At 40.8% G+C, this 24125-nt stretch overlaps 1 protein-coding gene across 2 annotated transcripts in view; it reads right to left on the bottom strand.

Annotated features, from left to right (window-relative positions):
• Positions 1-620: 620 nt before the first annotated feature.
• Positions 621-24125, bottom strand: part of EGFL6 (EGF like domain multiple 6) — a 53243-nt gene continuing 29738 nt past the window's right edge. Inside the window, exons 5-12 of one of the 2 annotated variants that reach the window (XM_081566446.1) lie at positions 23070-23189; positions 21342-21476; positions 19089-19211; positions 10374-10685; positions 8073-8153; positions 6210-6311; positions 3847-4112; positions 621-1224 (exon numbers count right to left, since the gene is read on the bottom strand). In XM_081566446.1, coding sequence (XP_081422572.1) covers positions 1114-1224; positions 3847-4112; positions 6210-6311; positions 8073-8153; positions 10374-10685; positions 19089-19211; positions 21342-21476; positions 23070-23189 — 1250 coding nt within the window. In that variant the 3' untranslated portion in view covers positions 621-1113. Of the gene's footprint in view, positions 1225-3846; positions 4113-6209; positions 6315-8072; positions 8154-10373; positions 10686-19088; positions 19212-21341; positions 21477-23069; positions 23190-24125 lie in introns of both variants that reach the window. The other variant, XM_081566445.1, reaches the window with a different exon arrangement.

The following is a 24125-nucleotide window of genomic DNA, read 5'->3' on the forward strand; positions in this document are numbered from 1 at the left end:
GACAAAGAAGAAGAACGATTACTATGAGTTTCAATATAAAAAAAAAAAACTCTAAGAAAAAGGCTATAAATTTTAAGGATTAGTAGGTGGACACATTCTCGCTTTCCTTCATTTTACAGGTCAATGCCTTCATCGCTTCCAGGGCTAACAGGCAAATATCTGGGGAATCTTCTGTTTGGGAGCTGTCCTGAACTGCTTTCCAACTTAGAATCTTAAAACAGAATATACTTTCATCCGCAGGAATGTACACTCAGGATTCATTACCACACAAAGCAGTTCTTGAATTTGGAAGAAAAGAGAATAGACAAGGAGGCATTAGTCTTTTTTGGAACCTGGTTACTAGCATAATTTGATTTTAGATAATTCTCCGAGACCTTCAATTCAACAACTTAAGCTAATTGGCATCATAGTTATGTGGCCTAAGAAAGCACTCTGTGTTTCCATAATAGCAAGTAATTTTAAGAATTTTTAAGAATATAAGTTAAAAATAATATAAGTATTTTCACAGAAAAAAGAATGTAAAACACATTTTCTAGCAAAGCAAATAACCATACACATAATTAAACACGCAATAAACAACACATTTTCTTACTTAGAAAAACTTAAACCATGACACAAGGTGATTATTTGGATATTATTATTACAAAGGACTTAAATATACAAACTTCGTTGTAAAAGATCTGGCTAAGCCACTTAGGTAAAAGTCTATCTGTGATGTTATAGTTTCCAAGAAGTGCCATAAAAGTCAAACAGTTAAACATTTCTCTGTGCTGCTTTTTTTTTTTTTTTTTGGCAATTCTAGAAATGTTACATAAAGTAGTTCATCAAGTCATGTAGACACACATCAGATGTACTGGGGTGGGGAGGGCTGAACTGATACGTCCACGTTTTATAGACTCAGAAATGAGTGAGAAGACACAATGGTACTATATTTAAAGCAAATATCAGTATATCGTATACAAGAAAGGCATCTTACAACAATGGTTCTGTTTGTACACCACAATTGTTCAGTTTGTATTTCTAAAACGGGGGTGGGGATCTATGATCTATTGTCAAAAAACAGAGAACTGATGTAAAAAGCCAATATAGAGATATAAAAGATAACAGTAACATTCAACCATCCACAGATAAAAGGCCATCTGGACATAAGCCTGAAACCAGCAAGACGCCATCCACCGCAATTTCTCCAGTCTTGCCCTTGCCACGTTCAGCTTCAAAAATGATCTAATAATGAAGAGGGAATAAAAAATTACTTGCAAATATTTAAAGCAATGATAAAGTCCCACTATTTCACTGCTATTAAACTGAACTCAATTCATATGTCCCTATTCCATAGAAACAGGCTTTGGCATTGAATATATGGTAATGTATTTTCCAGATGCCTGGTATCTACACTGAGTGAATTACAATCAGAGAAAACAGGGCTCCTGCAACACCTACAAGAACCTGGAAAGCCCTGGAAAGCTGAGAACAGTAAAGTTTAAGAGGAAATTTTGGAATTCCTTCCCATTTAGAAGAAAAAAGAAAGCAAAACTAAAGGAATAATACGGTTTTCTTTTCAAAACCCAGGCTAGAAGAAATTTAATTATCGTTGTGAACCCTCCTACTCCACTGGTGGGAATGCAAACTGGTACAGCCACTATGGAGATCTGTATGGTAGTTCCTTAAAAAACTAAACACAGAGCTACCATATGATAGGCCAATCCCACTCCTGGGTGCTGAGAAAACCGTAATTCGAAAAGACATATGCATCCCAATGTTCATTGCAGAGCTGTTTACAATAGCCAAGATATGGAAGCAACCTAGATGTCCATCAACAGATGAATGGAAAAGAAGGTGTGGTATAATGGAATATTACTCAGCCATAAAAAAGAATGCAATAATGCCATTTGCAACAATATGGATGGATCTAGTTGGTCCTACTGAATGAAGTAAGACAGAGAAAGACAAATGTGATATGATTTATATGTGGAATCTAAAAAAAATAGTGGGAAAAAATAGTACATATGAACTTATTTACAAAACAGAGCCACAGACATAGAAAACAAACATGGTTACCAAAGGGGACAGGGGTAGGGAGGGATAAATTGGGAGATTGGGGTTAACATATATACACTATCATATATAAGATAGTAACTGGGAATTCCCTGATGGTCTTTTGGTTAGGACTTGGAGCTTGCACTGCCAGGGCCCAGGTTCCATCCCTGGTCCAGGAACTAACATGGATGGACCTGCTGCTGCTGCTGCTGCTAAGTTGCTTCAGTCGTGTCCAACTCTGTGCGACCCCATAGATGGCAGCCCACCAGGCTCCACCGTCCCTGGGATTCTCCAGGCAAGAATACTGGAGTGGGTTGCCATTTCCTTCTCCAATGCATGAAAGGGAAAAGTGAAAGTGAAGTCGCTCAGTCATGTCCGACTCTTAGCAACCCCATGGACTGCAGCCTACCAGGCTCCTCCATCCATGGGATTTTCCAGGCAAGAGTAATGGAGTGGAGTGCCATTGGATGGACCTAGAGAATATCATACTAAGTGAAGTAAGTCAGATAGAGAAAGACCAACACCATATCATATCAGTCATATGTGGAACCTAAAATATGACACAAATGTGGACTTCCCTGGCAGTCCAGTGGTTAAGACTCTGCACTCCCAATGCAGGGGGCATGGGTTTGATCCCCAGTCGAGGAACTAAGATCCTGCATGTGGCACACTGGGGCCAAAAAATAAATAAAATAACATATGAGACAAGTGAACCTATCTACAAGACACACAGACATAGAGAACAGACTTGTGGTTACCAAGGTGGGGTAGGGGAGGGATGGATTGGAAATTTGGGGTTAGCAGATGCAAACTATTAGAGAATGGATAAACAGCAAGGTCCTACTGTAGAGCACGGGAAGGATATTCAATACCTTGTGATAAACCATAATGGAAAAGATTAGGAAGAAGAATTATAGTTAAGTCCCCTACATATGAGCCTTCAAGTTTCTAGCTTTCAGAGATGCGAACATACGTTCCATTCATGTCACAGCTCGGCCTCTGTCTCCTATTGCTGATGATCCTTCAGCTCTACCATCTCCCACCTCTTCTCCCTCCTCCACCAGTAACTCTTGTTGCCTGTCCACTTGATGCCAGTCCCTGTGTGCCAGCCATTGTACTGCACTACTGTGCTTTTCGAGGTACTGTACTGTAAGATTTAAAATGTTTTCTTTATTTTTTGTGTTTCTTATATATTATTTGTGTGAAAAGTATTATAAACCTATTACAGTACAGTACTATATAGCCAATTGTGTTAGATGGGTACCTAGGCTAAATTTGTTGGACTTACAAATGCGTTCTAGGGACAGAACTCATTCATATGCAGGGGACTTACCGTACAGGGAGCTTACTGTATATAGAGGTAGAACTGAATCACCTTGCTGTACAGCAGAAATGAACACAACATTATAAATTAACTATGCTTGAATAAAATAAATATTTTAGAAAATGACCTTCTAGTTCCCATTCATTGTGATAAGTGCTGGGCACAAAATCAATGAGCAGGATGTGCTTTTATGTAGTAAGGAATTTAGAGCCTAGTTTGGAAGGAAGTTGGTGGGAGGAGCCTGACACATGAGCAGTTCATTTCCGCCGAATATGATATGCCTGCATCTGACAAGTATTGTTATTAGTTGTGCTGTTAAATACCTTGCCTATTTCACTCCAGAATATAAGCTCTTTAAGTGGAGGGAAAAGTCTTATTCATCTTTGTAGCCCCAAGGCCTAGGCACTTCAGTAAGTGTTTTGCTTTGTTTGTTAAGTCATTGAAAAAGAATGTAAATATCTCACTTAATACAGTTTTCCACTTACGCTTTTGGGACTATCAATCCCGCGATACAGCTGAATTTTCCCCATCTTCCACCGTTCATCGGTGCTCCTGGTTTTCTCCCAGGCCAGGGCATTGTTACTGTTTTTCGCAAACACTCGAAGCTTCCCTACTTTGTTTCCAGCCAGCCGATAATGAAAGAGCAAACAGAAGTTGCTGTGGGGTTGCAGGTTGGGGAGAAGAAGTTTCAAACGGCCGATGTCCTTCTTCTGACCTGTCAGGGCCGAAACAGCCATATAGTAGCCAACAGCTGGAAGAGAAGAAAAACCCACAGTTAATGAGGCCATTGCAAAGGGTTTGGCTACAGTGAATAAAATAGCTGTAAAAAATGAACACTAGGCTCCTACAGGGAAAGCTCAAGTCCTTTTCATTTCAAATATGTAGGAACAAAATTTTCATGCTAACATGAATTTTAGTATCCTAGGGCTGAAATTCTTTGCTCTGTGGAGAAGGAAACCAAGAGTTAGAGAAGCTGAGGAATCTGTTCACATTCACAAAGCTTGGTAGTAGTAGATATGGGGTAAGAATCTAATTTAATGGTTTTTGAGCACTGTAGATAATTTTCTGCTAACAGAAAACTTGTATTCCAGAACTTTCCACCTTGGTTGTTTGACCCTGGAATGCATTTCTCCTCTGAGTTGTATGTACAATGGCTAGCTGGTTATGTGGGTCCACAGTGTGGTATTTAATCCACAACATACATGAATTGATACTAATGGTATCATGGAGCTCAGCCACCATGTGTAACGTATCGCTCCAAGTTCTGTTTGAAGATGGCAGGAACACAGATCACCTTCTGTTTCTCAGATCCTTTTCCCAAGAATTTTGTAACCAGTGTAGTGGATGTTTGCTCGTCTGCAGCCTTCTGGTTGTGGCTTTGATGGATTTGCACAAAAACTCTCATAGAGTGGGGTTTGAAGAAGTTGACAGAAAGAAGATATTCCTCTAGAAGCCAGGAGAAAGACACAGTGGGTGGGTGGCGTTTTCTGGTAGTCCAATTCCTAGAGACATTCTCAGGGCCCAGGTTGACATTGCTTTAGTTTTCACTGGACCCAGAGACTGTCTGGTCTTCTTCCCCAGTTAGTAAGTTTGCCAGATTCAGAGAATAAAAGTACAGAATGCCCTGTGGAGTTTGCATCTCACATAAACATGTCTGAGATATACTAAAAAGCATGTGCTGATTATCTGAAATTGAAGCGTCCTACATTTTATCTAGCAGCTCTACTAGCTACAGTCTTTTGTGACCCACTGTGGTAGGTTTCCCTTTCACTCCAGTTCAAGCCCATTTTGATCTGTCCTTGAGATTTCATCTTCCTAAAAATGCTCATTCATCCCGTATTGAGTGAACCTCAGGGTTATTTGCAGATCAGGTGTTTGTAAATAGGGAACTTCTGTCCTCTACCTTAACCCCATGTTCTAAAAGGAATTTTTGTTAGGAGATACCCAGGTTTCCTGATTGCATGTAAGGGCTTGCAAGGAAGGCTCTCAGGGAGGAATCAGTGTCAAGGAAGGGTCTAGAAGGATCTTTTACCCAAGGGCTGGGCGTATACCTCCCCAAATAAACACTTTGATTGGTCAAGAACCAGATTTCCTGAAGGTATAACAGTTAATTCTAATTACAGAGTCAACCTTAAATGACCAAAATTTGATTTATGCTCCAAATGGGATCTGCCGACCAAATGCTCTGCCTCACAGGAAGTTAGAGCCCATCAATAGTAGACAGTGGAAAGTAGGCAACTCAGAGCTTCGGCAGAGAAAAATTCAAGGTTAACTGGAAAGAAAGAAATCCTCCAGCGATAAGTGGGCAAATCCAGTCCAGGAGTTCAGAGTGCTGATCTGCTGCTCGTTATGATTTCAGTGCTCTGAGGGGTGACGCTCCTAAAACTCCAGGTTTAGGGAGAGGTCATATTAATATTTCCTTTCCAGATTCATTTCCCCCTCCCCCTAAATTCAAAAGAAAACCACAGAGCCCCATAGCTGGTAAACTGGGAAAAAGAAACAACTTCCTTCTACCTTTTCCCAAGTACTCTTAAACCTTATACAAAGTCCTACATCTGTGTCTCAACAGCAGGGGAGTGAATATGGAAGAGGTTTACTGGAGAATCCTTTACTGGGTGGGAAATGGACGAAGTCAATCATTTATCAGGGGAGACTTGGGAAGGTCTAAAAGCTTCCAAACGTGACAAACAACCCTGACTTCACAAGCGATGAGAACATTTACCCTCGAATCATTCAGTTCAGTTCAGTTCAGTCGCTCAGTCGTGTCCGACCCTTTGCGACACGAATCATTGGATAGCTTTAATTCCAGGGCCAGATCACAGGACATGGAGCAGTGAAGACTACATACCATTATCTCGGTCTGCAGGATTCCAGTCGAAATCATCTTCTATGTCCTGTTTCCAGTCACAGACGCCATGGTCAAAGGTGCAGTCAACTGAGATATTTAAATCTGCTAAGAAAAAGGGTGCATTTCAGCATCATTAAGCGGATTAGGAAAATGTTTTAACATTGGGAGCTTTGGAAGGCATGGCCATGTTTGCAGTTGCCGTCAAGATTTTAGGGAATTTGGGACTAAAAGATGCAAACTATTATATATAGGATGGGTAAACAACAAGGTTCTACTGCATAGCACAGGGAACTATATTCAATATCCTATGACAAACCATAATGGAAAAGAATATAAAAATAAATACATACATATGAATGTATAACTGGATCACTCTGCTGTGCAGCAGAAACTAACACAACATTGTCAATCAAATATATTCCAATTAAAAAAAAAGTTTAGCTAAGTACGGCTGTCTTGGTATCCATTTTGTTTGGCCCTGCAGTCTGCGAGGGCCTTAAACTGGCACTAGCCCTCATGCAAGTGCAAGCGCTAGATAAGAGCCCATGGAGTCACTAGTAAAAGTGAGTTCCTCATATGACTTTCCCAATGTCCCCTGTGATTGACACCCTCCCTTGCTTCCCAGGGTCTTGTGTCTGCCTTAGATAAGAACCCCTGAAGCTTACTAACACCCCAATTGTTTTTGTTGGAATCCATCAATGCAACCTTAGCCCAACAAGCCCAAAGCACTACACGCACATGGACCCTCATAGAGGCGTGTGCCCCATGTTCTGCCTGGACTTCTCTCTGGGGCCCCTGGAGGCCATGCCATGTCATCCCCCAAGACCTGGAGTAATAAACTTCTCTATTTCAATTTCTTTTGTGGTCTTTTGTTGAACCATCTGGCACCCAGGGGCTCGATCTAACAAATGTTCATTTAACAAACCATTTAATAAATGTTCATTTAACAAATCATTTAATAAATGTTCATTTAACAAAAAAAAAAAAAAAAAAAATCCTAACAACTGCATGGAGTACAGGGTCAGCTAGCACAACCTTTGACTCAGTGCCTCCAGTTACTTTTATGTAGATTGGGGTCAGCAAACTAACATCCTGGCCCACTGCTTGTTCTTGTAAATAAAGTTTTATTGAAACACATCACACCTATTCATTTACATATTGTCTGTGGCTGCTTTTGAGCTGCAGTGATAGAGCTGACAGACGCAACAGAGAGTGTATGGTTCACAAAGTCTGAAATAGTCACCCTCTGGCCCTTTACAGAAAAAAGTCTTGACCTCTGATGTAGGTGTCAGATATTACCACTGGGAAAAAGAGGAAAGACTGAGATGTTTCTGATTTGTAATGAATACCAGACTCTGGCTTGGAATGGGGGACTTTTGCAGTTTATATTAAGGAATAAAGGAAGGGCAAAGAAAGGGGAAAAGCTAAAGAGATAAGGGGCAGCAACTGGTTGTTGATACATTAATGATTTGCAAAGCATTTTCACATACATTACATCATTTGATGTGGCTGCCACAAAAATTCTACAATCATGCCCATTTTTAAGAAAGTAAAACTGAGAGTCATAAGTGATGTGACCAAGTCCTCCAAACATTGAGGGCTGGAACTAGACCTGACTCCTAAACTAGATTGGAATCCAGGCTGTCCATCTATATATATCTTAAGCCGGTACAAACACACGGCCTCTTCTTTCATTTTCCTTTCTTCTTAACCTGTATTTCCCCCTATTCCAGAAAAGATATTTTATTTCTGTCTAACTTCTAAACTTAAAAGATGCCAGGTAATGCTTGCTTCCATTCTTCAATATTCTTTATGAGTGCTATTACTCCTAAAATATACTCACTCCTAATATATGTTACTCACCTTTGTGTTTCAGGTGGGATGATGTAGTTTTTCTCTGGACCAGAACCAGATCAACTTCACCTGCTTCATTCACCTTAGGGGCTAACAGTGAACACTTGATCAGTATAAAAAAATCCCTAAAGCCCCACCTACTAAGAAGGTATGAATCAATGAACAAAGATCATATACGGCTTATCATACACAGCTGGCCACTCGTAACCATGGGCTCCACATCCACAGATTCAATGAATCACAGGCTGAAAATATTTTTTTTTAAAAATCCAGAAAGTTCCAAAGAGCAAAACTTGAATTTGCCTTGCATGCCAGGAAACCGTTTACATAGCATTTACATTGTATTAGGTCTTTTAAGTAATCTAGAGACTACTTAAAGTATAGGAGAGGATGTGTTTAGGTTGTATATGAATACTGCACCATTTTATATAAAACTTGAGCATCCATGGATTTTTGTGTCTGTGGGGGTTCCTGGGACCAATCCCCCGGGGATATCAAGGGACAGCTGTGTTCTACATACAGAGTATGTTACAACAGTGTTTCCCTAACATTTCCAAAGCATTCATATTGGTGCCAGTTTCCTCATCTAGAACATCTTTTTCGAAAGGTGCCCCCAGTGGACCTCATTAGGCATCACCTAACTAACCTAAACACAGCATATTAAAAAGCAGAGATATGACTTTGCTGACAAAGATCCGTATAGTCAAAACTATGGTTTTTCCAGTAGTCATGTATGGATGTGAGAGTTGGACCATAAAGAAGGCTGAGCACTGAAGAACTGATGCTTTCAAGCTGTGGTGTTGGAGAAGATTCTTGAGAGTCCCTTGGTCTGCAAGGAAATCAAACCAGTCAATCCTAAAGGAAATCAATCCTGAATAGTCATTGGAAGGATCAATGCTGAAGCTGAAGCTCCAATACTTTGGCCACCTGATGGGAAGAACTGACTCCTTAGATGCTGGGAAAGATTGAAGGCAGGGGGAGAAGGGGACAACAGAGGATGAAATGGTTGCATGGTATCACTGAGTCAATGGACATGAGTTTGAGCAAGCTCCGGGAGATGGTGAAGGACAGGAAGCCTGGCATGCTGCAGTCCATGGGGTCGCAAAGAGTCGGACACGACTGAGCGACTGAACAACAACAACAATGGGGCAAGCACAGACAAGGCAAAATAGAGAGGGAGCAACAGATGCCTGGTGTGAATGAAAGGGAAAGTCCCAGACTGGGTCAACATGGAAATCCCCCTGCAGGGGCCGAGGCTGATGATGGCTCTGCACAGTCACCGGTGACAATGGTGATTCTCCGGCTCATGTAGAAAACTGAAGCTTAAGCTCTATATAGAATGTTCCTCTGTCTATTTTACCTTTTAAAATTATAACCAAGACGACCTGCTTCTGGGTCGGGGTTTCGTACGTAGCAGAGCAGCTCCCTCGCTGCGATCTATTGAAAGTCAGCCCTCGACACAAGGGTTTGTAAGAAAAAAAGAAATTTTTTTAAAAAATAAGAAGAAAAAAAGCTTTTTAAAAAAATAAAATAAAAATAAATAAATAAAAAAAATAAAAAAGAAAAAAAAAACAAAAAAAAAACAAAAAAAAAAAAGAAAAAAAAATAAAATTATAACCATACAACTCTGACATTCTCCTTTCACTGAGTGTGCCTGTAAAAAGTGCCTTCAAGAAGGAAAAAGGTAGAGCTTAGCAGATCTACCTGGGTTTGGGGGGTCCTCTCTGGGGTTTAGGGGCACACTGCATGCAGAGCTGGGCAGCCAGATGACCGAGCTGGCAGGACAAGCAGGCTTCCTTGGTCAGGAGCAGAAGGAGGGGTTGCATCAAATAGGACACCCCCCAGGTAAGTGGAAAGGACTGACCTTCTGTGCATCCCACAGCAGCAAATGTGATTTTGTATCTGCAGAAGATGTTAGTTTCCAGACCGTATAGAGAACCTTGCTTCTTAGGATTTAAAGCTGACCCCATCTTACTTAGGCTTCCCTGGTGGCTCAGACTGTAAAGAATCTGCCTGCAATGCGGGAGACCTGGATTTGATCCCTGGGTTGGGAAGATTCCCTGGAGTAGGGATTGACTACTCATTCCAGTATTCTTGCCTGGAGAATTCCATGGGCAGAGGAGCCTGGCAGACTACAGTCCATGGGGTCATAAAGAGCTGGACACGACTGAGCGACTAACTGTTACACTTCACTTCACCATCTTAGTTACGGCATGAAACTACCTTCCTCTTTCCTGTCATTTGCCAGGGAAAACTACAATTCACTTTCATAAGATGCATAAATTAACAAAAGTCATACTTGATACTCACAAAACACATCTCCACGAAGGCTTTGCTCCTGCTCCACATGGTTCTCATCTCTTTTCTCATCCTCCAGCCTTTCTTTCTTTCTGTTTTCATTCTTCCTTTTTCCTCCATGAGGGTTCCCATCTCTGGAAATGCTCTCTTCAGAGCTGAAGGGCTCCAATTCAACCTTTGGGGTGGGAGTCCCTCTGGGTTCTGCGATGTTTTTCATTTTTACCTTCTTTCTCATGCTATTCTTGTGAGCAAGCAACTTCTTAATTCTGTCTTTGATGGTACCAGGTGAACTGAGGAATTCTTTCACAGAATTTTCGGGGATAACTAAAGCCAACAGTAAAAGATAAGTTCCACATTGACCAATAATTAGATCTCTCACAAAAATGGAGCATTTAAAAAATGTCAAAGTGCAGTCAATGAATGCTTCCAGAATCAACACATATGAGGCTCAATCATCTGATATTTTAGAAAGAACTGCATTTGCATCTGTTTTAAGTGGTTCCAATGGTTACAGTAGGATCTTAACTACCTTAATCGTTCGAAGACAAACTTTCATTTTGCTTCATAAACTATGATGATGAAATACCTGCTCCTACCAAGCTGGGTTACAGATCACAACGTGATGGATTTTCCAGAATCCTCTAAAATTTCTGCTTTCACATTGGTATTTGTCAAAGCTGCCGTAGCCCAGGGAGCCCTGCAATTTGTTTAAATGTGATGTTAAAAAATTATAGCTAGCATTATGTTGAACCATATGTACATTGCCAATAATGAGCCATTTGTGACCTACAAAAATGGTGATTTTTGATTCAGTGTATACATATCTTTGAATTTCTTCACCTCAAACAAGTAGTATCAAAAGCTAAATGATTTTACTTATTGATTATTTATAGAGAGGCATCTATATTTAGTTTGACATTCATTTCGTATTTCTCACCACTAAATTAAATTCTTTTTTAAAATGCATCTTTGTAATAGACTGACAGACATAGAAAGCAAATTTATGGTTACTAAAGGGGAAAGGGAGGGAGAGATAAAATAGGAGTTTGGGATTAACAGATACACACTACTACCATATATAAAATAATCAATAAGGACCCTACTGTATAGCATATTCCCTGGTTGGGGAACTAAGATTCCATAAGCCACTTGGTGCAGCCAAAAAAAAAGTAATTTAAAAGATTAAAAACTCTGACCTTTAAAATCAAATATATTGTCCTTTTATAAAATATTCAGGCATGTGCTGGTCTGAGACTAAGCAAAAAGGGTCTAATACTATCTGAACCAATTCACTTGATTCTAAAACCTGGAGAGAGTTCAGAGGGAAATGAAATAAGGGAGTAGGCACCAATTTCAGTGTTCAAAAAGAATATTACAAAAAGGCATTGGATTGGGATTTTATTAGAATACTTTTCTTGTGTGTGTTAGTCGCTCAGTCGTGTCTGACTCTCTGCAATCACATGGACTATAGCCCGCCAGGCTCTTCTGTCCATGGAATCCTCCAGGCTAGAATACTGGAGTGGGTTGCCATTTCCTTCTCCAGGACTAATACAAATAATGCATCGTTACTCATTTACTTGACCTTCAGAGAGCTTGTTTCAGTTGATTTTCCAGAAGCTGCATAAGTTCTGATTTTAAGTAATGTGCATATATATATCTTCCTCTGGATGCCCCACTGTGCAACTCTGTTTACGGGACCCAGATTCCTTTCCCAGGATCCAGAGTGAAAAATTAACAGGAAATACCCATTCCCTCGAAATTTCCTTCATGCAATCAGTAACATGACACTAATCACCTTTAGTATTATAAATAATGAGGAGAGGGTTTCAATCCATACCAGGCAAACCTAAACATCTGCCTTTGGTTTCTACTTTGAAGTTTTGAGTTTTCCCACTGAAAAAAAAATCAATCAATCAAACAACGTTTGTGGTGCCAACAATTTCACTTCTTCAGTATGTAAAGAGCTGGGGCAAGGACAAAACAAACTCTGCCTATGCGTGACTATGAATGGATAGATTCGGCTGTGTCTAGGTGCTGCTGTTTCATATTGGACATAGTTGATGACTGTTTCTCTTGAAAATTTCTTGATTAGCACATCTTCTTTTTGAGGATATACAAACGTGGCAGGAAGCTGCGGCAGGAGGGTCTGGCACATTTGGGGATCTCAGACATAAAAACAGGGACTTCCAGGGTTTTCACACACACAGGCCAGTCTTATGTAAGTGAAACTGACAATTTCTCTTGGGAGAGATCTGAGATTTCTCTAAATATCCACTTTGTCAAAAACTTCAACCTATCTGAGATCCTCACTTTACTTGGAGAAGATCAATATGATTTGAGAACATCTTTCCCAGGAGGAGCATGACTCTGACAATTCATTTCCCTGTGCCAAGCTCACCAGATGGTCTCCTACCACCTGGCAGCAGAAACTCCCCTCTCATTCATGCTTTAGATGTAGTCTTGGGTGGAGAGGCTTAGTCATGGGTGAGGAATACACTGCACCATGAGATGCAGGCATTGGGAAGGGGGTAGGACAGCAGAAAAATGGAACCAGGAGTGTCTGATGGGGAGGGCCCAGAGGAGGCATCCACCCCAGAGGACTAGCCATGAGTCATGGACATACCATGCTGCCTTGAGGCACACAGACCTGGAGCCCAGGTTCCTGGGTATGACTCCCAATTCCTCACACTTTCTAGTCCTAGGACCTCGAGCCCACTTCTCTTTGCCTCAGTCTCTGCATTTATCAAGCTGGGATAAGGACTTCCCTGGTGGTCCAGGGGTTAAGAATCCACCTTGCAATGCAGGGGGCATGGGTTCAATCCCTGGTCGGGGAACTAAGATTCCCACATGCTATGGAGCAACTAAGCCCACATGTCATAACTAGAGAATCCGTGTACTGCAATGAAAGATTCTGTGTGCCGCAACTAAGATCTGACACAGCCAAATAAATAAATAAATGCAAGTTGACTTTTAAAAAAAAAGCTAGGATAAAAAGAGGGCATTCATAAGGTTGAAATGAGTGAATACATGTCAATTACTAAGATCAGTGCTCAACATATATTGGGCCTGTGTTTACTATTATTTTTAGTATTCATCACCAGAATGTCGAAAATCTTCTACTAAGTTAAATTTTTTTCCAGATCATACCTCTTCTGCTTATGTTATTACTGAAGGAAAAAGTATTGGAATGGCCTCGTTGTATTCACACCTATATTCTTGAATATGCTCTGTAAAATGTGAACTTCTAATGATTAAAGCATATTTTCAATGTCTAAATAAGCTGCTTTCCAATGGGAACCATCATTGAATTTTGGTAAAGAAGCCATTGTCACTATTACTCCTCCTATGAGTGCATGGTTATAGAGCATTTAATACATTCTGGCCTGGAGTTAAGCCCTACATGTGGATGTTTATTTATTATGTATGGATTATTTCATGTAATAGTCAAAACAGTATTAAGGGTCAGACACTATTATGAGCTTCCCAGGTGTTGCTAGTGGTAAAGAACCCACCTGCTAATGCAGGAGACATAAGAGACACAGGTTCAATCCCTGGGCTGGGAAGATCCCCTGGAGAAGAGCATGACAACCCACTCCAGTTGCCTGGAGAATCCCATGGACAGAAGAGCCTGGCAGGCTATAGTCCATAGTATCGCAAAGAGTCAGATATGACTGAAGCGACTTAGTATGCATGCACACACTATTTTGAAGAGAGAAATTGAGATCCTAAAAGGTTAATTTGCTCTCAGACCATAGGCAGTAGGCTAGGGTGCCAGGAATCAAGCCAAGGTAATTTGATTCCAGAAGCCATGCTCTTGGTAACTAAATGACACAGTGTCCTTTCTTAAATTGACTGTTACTAACCAAGTTGGGTAGTACTAGAGTTTTGATTTCCTTAGAATGACATATAGCTGCTGTCAAACTAAGACCAAATTATCTAATGGTGCATTATTAATACACACATATTCCCTGGTGGCTCAGATGGTAAAGAATCTGCCTGCAATGCAGGAGACCCGGGTTTGATCCCTGGGTTGGGAAGATCCCCTAGAGAAGAGAATAGCTACCCACTCCAGTATTCTTGCCTGGAGAATTCCATAGACAGAGGAGCCTGGTGGGCTACAGTCCATGGGGTTGCAAAGATTCAGATATGACTGAGAGACTAACACATACACACACATATAAGAACAGTAAAAAAATAAATAAATAAAATACACACATCCACATTTAAGTTGCATTTTTCTTTGGATATAGATGGTGCATAAGGATAATTGACTAACTCCTCTTCTGTACTGCCATGTATGGTCTGGACTTTTTCAAAAACAATAAACTCATAATAAAAGCTGCTTCATTATTATATACAAGCAGTTCACACGGATACAAATGTATTTTACAACACAGCATTTTATAATGCTAAACACTAATTAGATGTGATTCTCTCATTTTTCTATGACTTTTCTTTGCATGTAAGCGTAGATTTTGGCCATCCTTTAAGCAATATGTGTTAAGATGTTAAGATCAATTTTCAAAAGAGACATGGCTGTTTATTTTACAGAGAATCAATCAAAGCAGAATGGAAAGGACTGGGCAAATAGCATAGTGAGTGACCTGAAGATAGTTTTCTCTTGTAAATAAACATTTTGGCAAAAGACTAGAGAAATGATTCTGCCGCAGAATGGATAGTAACAAAATGAATGATTTTTCAGATATAAAACACAACATTGTGACGAGTTTGAGGTTTTGAAGAATCAAGAAAAATTTGTTTTAAACTGCTTCCCTAAATAAGCTTAGAGTTGGATGACCAAAGAAAAAAAAAGTTTTCTTAGCATAAGAAATGTTTAGGTTGACCAAAATAACAAACAGCTCATGCAACTCTATGTCAAAAAAAACAAGCCAATCAGAAAAATGGATATTTCTTCAAAGAAGACATACAGATGGCCAAAAACCACATGAGAAGATGCTCAACATCACTAATTATCAGAGAAATGCAATCAAAACTACAACGAGGTATCACCTCATACCAGTCAGAATGGCCGTCATCAAAAAGTCCACAAACAGTAAATGCTGGAGAGGGTGTAGAGGGAAGGGAAGCCTCCTATACTGTTGGTGGGGATGTAAATTGATACAGCCACTGTGGAGAATAGTATGGAGAGTACTTAAAAAACTAAAAACACAAAGATAGAAATATAGATCAATGGAACAAAATAGAAAGCCCAGAGATAAACCCACGCACCTACGGACACCTTATCTTTGACAAAGGAAGCAAGAATATACAATGGAGAAAAGACAATCTCTTTAACAAGTGGTGCTGGGAAAACTGGTCAACCACTTGTAAAAGAATGAAACTAGAACACTTTCTAACACCATACACAAAAATAAACTCAAAATGGATTAAAGATCTAAACGTAAGACCAGAAACTATAAAACTCCTAGAGGAAAACATAGGCAAAACACTCTCCGACATAAATCACAGCAGGATCCTCCATGACCCACCTCCCAGAATATTGGAAATAAAAGCAAAAATAAACAAATGGGACCTAATTAAAATTAAAAGCTTTTGCACAACAAAGGAAACTATAAGCAAGGTGAAAAGACAGCCTTCAGAATGGGAGAAAATAATAGCAAACAAAGCAACAGACAAACAATTAATCTCAAAAATATACAAGCAACTCCTGCAGCTGAATTCCAGAAAAATAAACGACCCAATCAAAAAATGGGCCAAAGAACTAAACAGACATTTCTCCAAAGAAGACATACAGATGGCTAACAAACACATGAAAAGATGCTCAACATCACTCATTATTAGAGAAATGCAAATCAAAACCACAATGAGGTACCATTTCACACCAGTCAGAATGGCTGCTATCCAAAAGTCTATAAGCAATAAATGCTGGAGCGGGTGTGGAAAAAAGGGAACCCTCTTACACTGTTGGTGGGAATGCAAACTAGTACAGCCACTATGGAGAACAGTGTGGAGATTCCTGAAAAAACTGGGAATACAACTGCCATATGACCCAGCAATCCCACTGCTGGGCATACACACCGAGGAAACCAGAATTGAAAGAGACGCGTGGACCCCAATGTTCATTGCAGCACTGTTTACAATAGCCAGGACATGGAAGCAACCTAGATGTCCATCAGCAGGCGAATGGATAAGGAAGCTGTGGTACATATACACAATGGAATATTACTCAGCCATTAAAAAAAAATACATCTGAATCGGTTCTATTGAGATGGATGAAACTGGAGCCCATTATACAGAGTGAAGTAAGCCAGAAAGAAAAACACCAATGCAGTATACTAATGTATATATATGGAATTTGAAAGATGGTAATGATAACCTTATATGCGAGACAGAATAAGAGACACAGATGCATAGAACAGTCTTAAGGACTCTGAGGGAGAAGGTGAGGGTGGGACGTTCTGGGACAATAGCATTGAAACATGTATATTATCATATGTGAAACAGAACACCATTCCATGTTCGATGCATGAGACAAATGCTCAGGGCTGCAGCAATGGGAAGACCCAGAGGGATGGGATGGAGAGGGAGGTGGGAGGGGGGTTCAGAATGGGGAACACATGTAAACCCATGGCTGATTCATGTCAATGTATGGCAAAAACCACTACAATATTGTAAAGTAATTAGCCCCCAACTAAAATAAATAAATTTATTAAAAAAAAAACAAACTAAACTAAAAACAGAACTACCATATGATCCAGCAATCCCACTCCTGGGCATATATCCAGAGAAAACTGTAATTCAAAAATATACATGCACTGCTATGCTCATAGCTCTATTTACAACAGCCAAGACATGAAAACAACCTAAATGCCCATAAACAGAGGAATGGATAAAGAAGATGTGGTGCATATATACAATGGAATATTACTCAGCCATAAAAAGAGAACAAAACAATGCCATTTGCAGCAACATGATGGACCAAGAGATGATCATACTAAGTGAAGTCAGTCAGATAGGGGAAGACAAATTTCCTATGATATTACTTATACATGGAATCTAATTTTAAAAAGTGATACAAATGAACTTATTTACAAAACAGAAACAGACTCACATATTTCAAAAACAAATCTATGGTTATCAAAGGGGAAAGGCGGAGGGGTGGATAAATTAGGAGGCTGGGATTAACATATACTCACTACTACATATAAAATACATAAACAACAAAGACCTACTGTATAGTACAAGGAACTCTACTCAATATTCTGTAATAACCTATATGGGCAAAGAATCTGAAAAAGAATGTGTGTGTACATATGTGTGTGTGTGTGTGTGTGTGTGTATATATATCTGAGTCACTTTGCTGTACACCTGCAACTAACACAACATCGTACACAAGCTACACTTCAATAAAATTTAAAAACTGTTTGGGTTGATGTGGGATTTATAATCTCTAAACACTGGGCTACAATAACAAAAACATGGGTTGCAAACAGCTACCCACTTGCACCCTTAAAAACAGTGCCTTCATTTGATGTTGATGACACACTGTGGTTTCAAGAGGGAGCAAGTGATTAAGAAGGAAGAGCACTCCAGGTCTGTTTTGGCCAGTTCTTCCTAATCTCTGTGATTCTTTGGTCTGGGGGGCAGGGATGAGTACGTGGAGGTGAGCTGAGTTGCTCCCTTACTGACACAAGTGTTTTCCCAGTGCATCTTTTTTTTTCTATGCACAGCATTTTTCTGCATTTACTTTTACAGGATTTCAGAGTCAGGAGGAGCTAGACCTTAATGAATATGATCGAAACTGTGCTAATACTGTTTATAATAGCCAGGACATGGAAGCAACCTAGATGTCCATCAGCAGACGAATGGATAAGGAAGCCGTGGTACATATACACAATGGAATATTACTCAGCCATTAAAAAGAATACATTCAAGTCAGTTCTAATGAGGTGGATGAAACTGGAGCCTATTATACAGAGTGAAGTAAGCCAGAAAGAAAAACACCAATACAGTATACTAATGCATATATATGGAATTTAGTAAATCACTAAAGATAACCCTGTATGCGAGACAGCAAAAGAGACACAGATGTGTAGAACTCTATTTTGGACTCTATGGGAGAGGGCGAGGGCGGGAGGATATGGGAGAATGCCACTGAAGCGTGAAGTGATGTTTTCTTGTTATACATTGAGTGTATCAGAGTTTACTAGCTGAGCATTAAAGAATTCATCGGCAAAAACCATGAAACTTGACTCTATATCAAAAAAAAAGTGAATAGAGGCTTGAGGAGGATGACAAAGGGAGGTTAGCTTCATCATACTCTTTTTTCAGTTGTACGTTCTGAAAAAAGTCCTGACTCACATGGTTAAAAACCTTCTCTGGTTCTAAGCCACTGACACTTCAGGACTGTTTGGTATTGCCCCATAACCGAGCCTCTCCTGACTGATACATTTGCTCAGTGTCATTGTCCTCGAATCTTATTTTCAGTATTTGAAAACATGTCGTGAGCAGAAGACCCTTCGGAACCCTTGCAGTGCTTTAAGTGCAGTGCCTACCACTTCTGTGAGAACTGGAGGTGTGGTCTGATTAGCTGAGAAGACCAGTCGGAGGCGGAGTTAAGTTTCCAAACACTGTACACATGCATCTTGCTCCGCTTCCGCTCCCAACACACAGAGGGGAAGGAGCAGGGAGAACGAAGGGAGGAGGGAGACAAGGAGTGCATGCTTTCTAGGGAAGAGTGAAGATACTGTGACCAAGTGTACTTACGGGCGCACTGCAGCCCGCTGCCTTTATACCCCTGCTTGCATTTGCACTGGAAGGATCCTTGGGCATTGAGGCAGTTGGCATGGAGGCTGCACGTGTGGGTATTCGCAGCACATTCATTTATATCTGAAAATGTGAACAGTCCCATGAATCATCTTGTGGTAACAGCACCTGCTGAAAGACTATCCCCTGAACTTGAGTAACTCCAGGGCCAACCACTCCACCCAGCCAGCAAACCCTGTGTGGCGGGGGAACTGAGAAGCACTGAGGATGCCTGGGGCCTTGGCCCAAAGCCCTGGCTTTGCTTGCTGCCCAGTATGGAGGGAGGGTGTCTGCAGCTCACCTCCCCCACAGCAACCTCCTCTCCTTCTTATCAACGCTACTGATATCTCTAAGTTGTTTGGGCTTGATTGCTTAACATTGTCATCGGCCAAACTTACTACTAAATAACAATGTCAGAAAGTAAACTCTATACATGGAAGGGTTTGGGACTCCTATCCCACAAAGAACAAGACAGGCTAGGAAGCACTGACATCATCTGAAAAATGTGAACCGTTTGTTCACAGGCTGCCAGGAGCAGGGGTCAGGCCGGTCTGAGCTCGTCTGTTGGGTTTAGATTTGGAAAGTTTACTGAATTCCACCCATGTGACACCTTCCTTGGCCTTCTTTTTCCTCCCACTTTCTTTCTATACTTCTCGAGGGCTTCCCATGTGGCGCTTGTGGTAAAGAATCCACCTGCCAATGCAGGAGACATGGGTTGGATTCTTGGGTCGGGAAGATCCCTGCAGAAGGAAATGGCAACCCACTCCAGTATTCTTGCCTGGAGAATATGCACACAAAACAGGCTATTGTTTGCTTGTTTAATTAATTAATTTCTTTATGGCTGTGCCACGTGGCATGTGGGATCCTAGCTACCTGACCAAGAATCGAATCTGCACCACCCTGCACGTGAAGTGGAGAGTCTTAACCACCGGACTGCCAGGGAGGTCCCCTAGGCTATTGTTTTTAACTCTGCCACAAGGGGGCTCAGATGCTGATCTTAATCACTTCTTAAATCACAAAGATTTGCTTCCTTTGACAGCTCCCCGTGGGGACCCCCAGCCTGTCCTGTGGCATCTCCCTCTAGGTCTCAGGAAATAGGCTCCAACTCTGTGACACAGCCCAGAGATGGACCCCAGAGATGTCAGGGTCTGGAGCAGCTTGGAGGATCCCAGCTCACAAGAAGTGGGGATTTTACAAGCCAGATTAGGATGGCCTTTAGGCTTGAGGGAAGAACTATGGAGGCTTCATATGATGTGTTCAAAACTTGGGAATGGATATTGCCCCAACACGATTACACAGGACATGTCCTGGTCAGCTCTGAGCTTAGGGTGGAAAGAAATCCTACTTTCCCCACTGCTGCTAGCTTTCCGTGTTATGCACACATGTCTGTCATGTGCACATTATGTAAACAGGAATCTCCAGGGGGCCGAGATGTCTGTGGGACCAACCCCATCCATGCTCTATCAAGGGCAATGGGAAGCCATCCAAGGGCTCCCCAAATACCTCACTTCACTTGCTCATTGAGACTTGGAACTCCTTCCTTAAGGGACAGGATCTCTGATTTCACCCGTATTGGGCTGAGAGCTGAGTGATACCTCAGTCTTATCATAGAGTGATCTTGATTAAGCAGGACTTGTTATTCCTCCCTTTATCAAATATAAATACACTTCACTGTCCTCAGTTTTAGGGCTTCCCAGGTGGTGCTAGTGGTAAAGAAGCCGCCTGCCAATGCAGGAGATGTAAGAGATGTGAGTTCGATCCCTGGGTCGAGAAGATCCTCTGGAGGAGGAAATGGCGACCCACTCCAGTATTTTTGCCTGGAGAATCCCATGGACAGAGGAGCCTGGAGGGCTACGGTCTTTAGGGTCACAAAGAGTCGGACACAACTGAAGTAACTTAGCACTTTTAGCTATACCTGGAGATAGAACCAAAAATATAAACAAAACAAAACCAATCAATTTTTTTTAAAAAACCCACAAAAATCATCTCAAGCTATTTATCTCCATAATAGAGCCACGAAGACTGTGATTCTTTACTTTAAACTTTGATGAACCTGGCTTCATGTAATTCATGTCATCAGAGTTCCCAAATGACAAAAATTTAAAAAAATATAACTTTCTCTGTGTTGTTAAGCTGGTCAGTACAGTAGATGGTTCAACTAATAGACTGAACTGATGTCTAAATATCTGTAGAGAAAGCCTATAGGTTTCTTACCTACACAGTCGTACCGGCCACTGATATATTTCAGTTCGAAACCAACATGACATTTGCAATAGTAGCTTCCAAATGTGTTCACACATCTTCGATTGTAGGGGCAGAAGGCTTTATCAGAGACACATTCATCGATGTCTAGGGTGGAGAACCAGGACATGTCAGACACACCCAGAAAGCACCCTGCCTCCAACACACTCTCATGCCCGCACCCAGAGCACACAGCACACACACGCAGGTGTGGTTTGTTCACTGGAAAACTCGGATTATTCTGCTACCAACGTCCTAACCTCCGGGAAGAGTTCTGGATCCCCGAGGCACATTCACTGGATTTCTATCACTTTGTACACTTTATTTTAGAGGTATTATCTTGCTGTAATGGCATTACTTATATTCACATTTTCTCTCTCATTAGGCCCTGCCTTTTCTGGGGCAGGGAACTTGGCACTTGGTACACAGACACTCCATTTTGCTGAAGGAATTAATATTCTTCCAGCTATGGATATTGCATGGCAAACCTAATACACAAACATTCAAAGCTTGCAGGTTACAAAAGAATTATTTCATTAGCAACTGCCTCCAAATCCTGTCATATTGTCCCAAATCACAGAAACACAGTTTTTAAAGAACGTACTGATACATAAATTGTGGGTCAAGTGGAATGAAGCCATGACACAACTTAGGAGACAAGAGGCTTCCTTCCTTTGCTACCATGGAAAGTCACATCACAGAGGGGCTGACAGCTATGTTGACCAAATCATTAAGATTCAGATTTTGCCTTAACTTTCAGATGTCAAATCAAGTAAATTTGGAACCATCATTATTTTGGAACAGTGGTTAAATATGAAACTTGGTGCTGGTTTATTGTTCTTTTTGCATTCTTGATATAATTAACAAGTAAGTGTTGGATTGACCAAAATTATTTTTCAGGGATCACTTTGATATACATCAAGTTTCTCCTCCAATAAAAATGGCACTCGACAAATCAAAGAGGTGGGTGAACACTTGGATTCATTTCAAGAATTAGCCTTGACATAAATCTGATTTTACTGAAGAGCACTAAACCCTGTGAATTGAATTAAATAGTTGCCTGCTCTCAAAGAGCAGAACCAAATTTTTAATTTATACAGACTTCTTATTAAAGTAGTTAAGTGATTTAGGATCTATTTGGGTGAGCTTTCTAAGTGTGGTTTATCAAGTTATGTATCAATACATTTAGGGTAAATAAACACCAACCACCTCAACTGAAAAATATTTCTATTGTAGTCCAGAAGTTAGAATATTAAATCATAGTGCTATTTGCTTGCTTACATCAAAAAAGATTAAGAACTCTTTCAACATTCTGTTTGGCTTGACATCCCATATTAACGCTATGTGTTAACTTGGTCATAATATTATCTATCTTTAGTGCAATATAATTAAATACACTAAGAATATATACAACTTGGTAGTTGAAGTAAAAAGTGCAGGGTAAATATACAAAAATAAAATTACTTATGTCTTTTTCCATTATGGCATCAGGCAACCCAACAAATTACAGAGAAGTGTTTTCTCTAGCACGGCAAAGTGTGTCTAGAACAGACATGCTATACATGTTGTCATGGAAATGGACATAAATCTGTCATTTCAGGAACTTTCGATGTATAGGCAACAAGTAGGTTGTGACAGATGAAAAAGGAGGAATGGAGTAAAAGGAGTAGTCAGGGGAGGAGGTGACTCCGGATACTCTACCTAGACAAGCTCTTCCATTGGGGGCCAAGTGGAGGCCCGGGGATGGACACAGACAGCGTGGACCCTCTTCTGTGTCTTTACAGCCGTACTGGCAGTTGGTCATGGCACACGTCCTAGAGTCTGTGAAAAGAGGCATGGATTAGCCTTTTCCCCAGGAGATGATTAAAAAATGCTTACTAAGGAACGATCCCTGACCCCTGAGACATGAAATGTAACACGTGGGATGGTATCAGAGGATAAGCTTCATCATCTGAGTCCCAGATGGAGATCCAAATGGAATCTGTGCAGGGGTGGTGTCTTGGTGGCCCCATGGTTGATTCTGTTGGCCAATGCATTGCACTTGACTGTCTTTAGGCAGAGCAGGTACCCCTCAGTCACCAAAGACAGCATCTCTCTCTCTTCCTATACAAGCTCCAATGACTCCTTTACGTCACCTGGCTGGTCTCTACTATTGGCTGAAATGCAACCTCTGATGGAGATGATTCATTTGAATAAATAGGGTAAAAAAATGCCAATTCTATCCATCTTTCCATTCATATCTAGTCTCAGTGAGAGTCACTCAAATCACAAAACCTTGTCTTTTGGGTGTGTGTATTAAAACACGCAGCAGATAAGGCTGATCAGCTACCCAAAAGCCATTCCCATTACTGAGGCTGAAAAGCCAGTTACACATCTTTTTCCTAGCTTCCCCTGCAGCAACAAAGGAGTGGCCATATGATTCAGTTATAGCCAAAGAGATATTAAGATAAGTCTGCTGGAGTTTCTGGAAAAGATGCTGCTGCATGACAAAACAGATGGACATAAAAGAGGTGTTTGTTTCCTGGCATCACTCATTTCCCCTTTGTCTTGCCTACCTTTGATGTGTGTGTGATATCTGGAGCTAGGGCAGCCATATTGTGACCACAAGGCCACAAGCATGAGGATGAAATCAATACCCTGAAGATGGCAGAGGCTGAGTCCTTGCTGACCTGTTCTGGAACTGCTTGCCTCCAGTTTTTAAAAGTAAAGATAATTTAGTTTGATTTTTCTGTCACTCATTGCTAATTAGACCTTGTC

This window comes from Giraffa tippelskirchi, chromosome X, assembly GCF_054371585.1.
Source record: "Giraffa tippelskirchi isolate mGirTip1 chromosome X, T2T-mGirTip1v1.2.pri, whole genome shotgun sequence".
NCBI classification, from domain to species: Eukaryota; Metazoa; Chordata; class Mammalia; order Artiodactyla; family Giraffidae; genus Giraffa; species Giraffa tippelskirchi.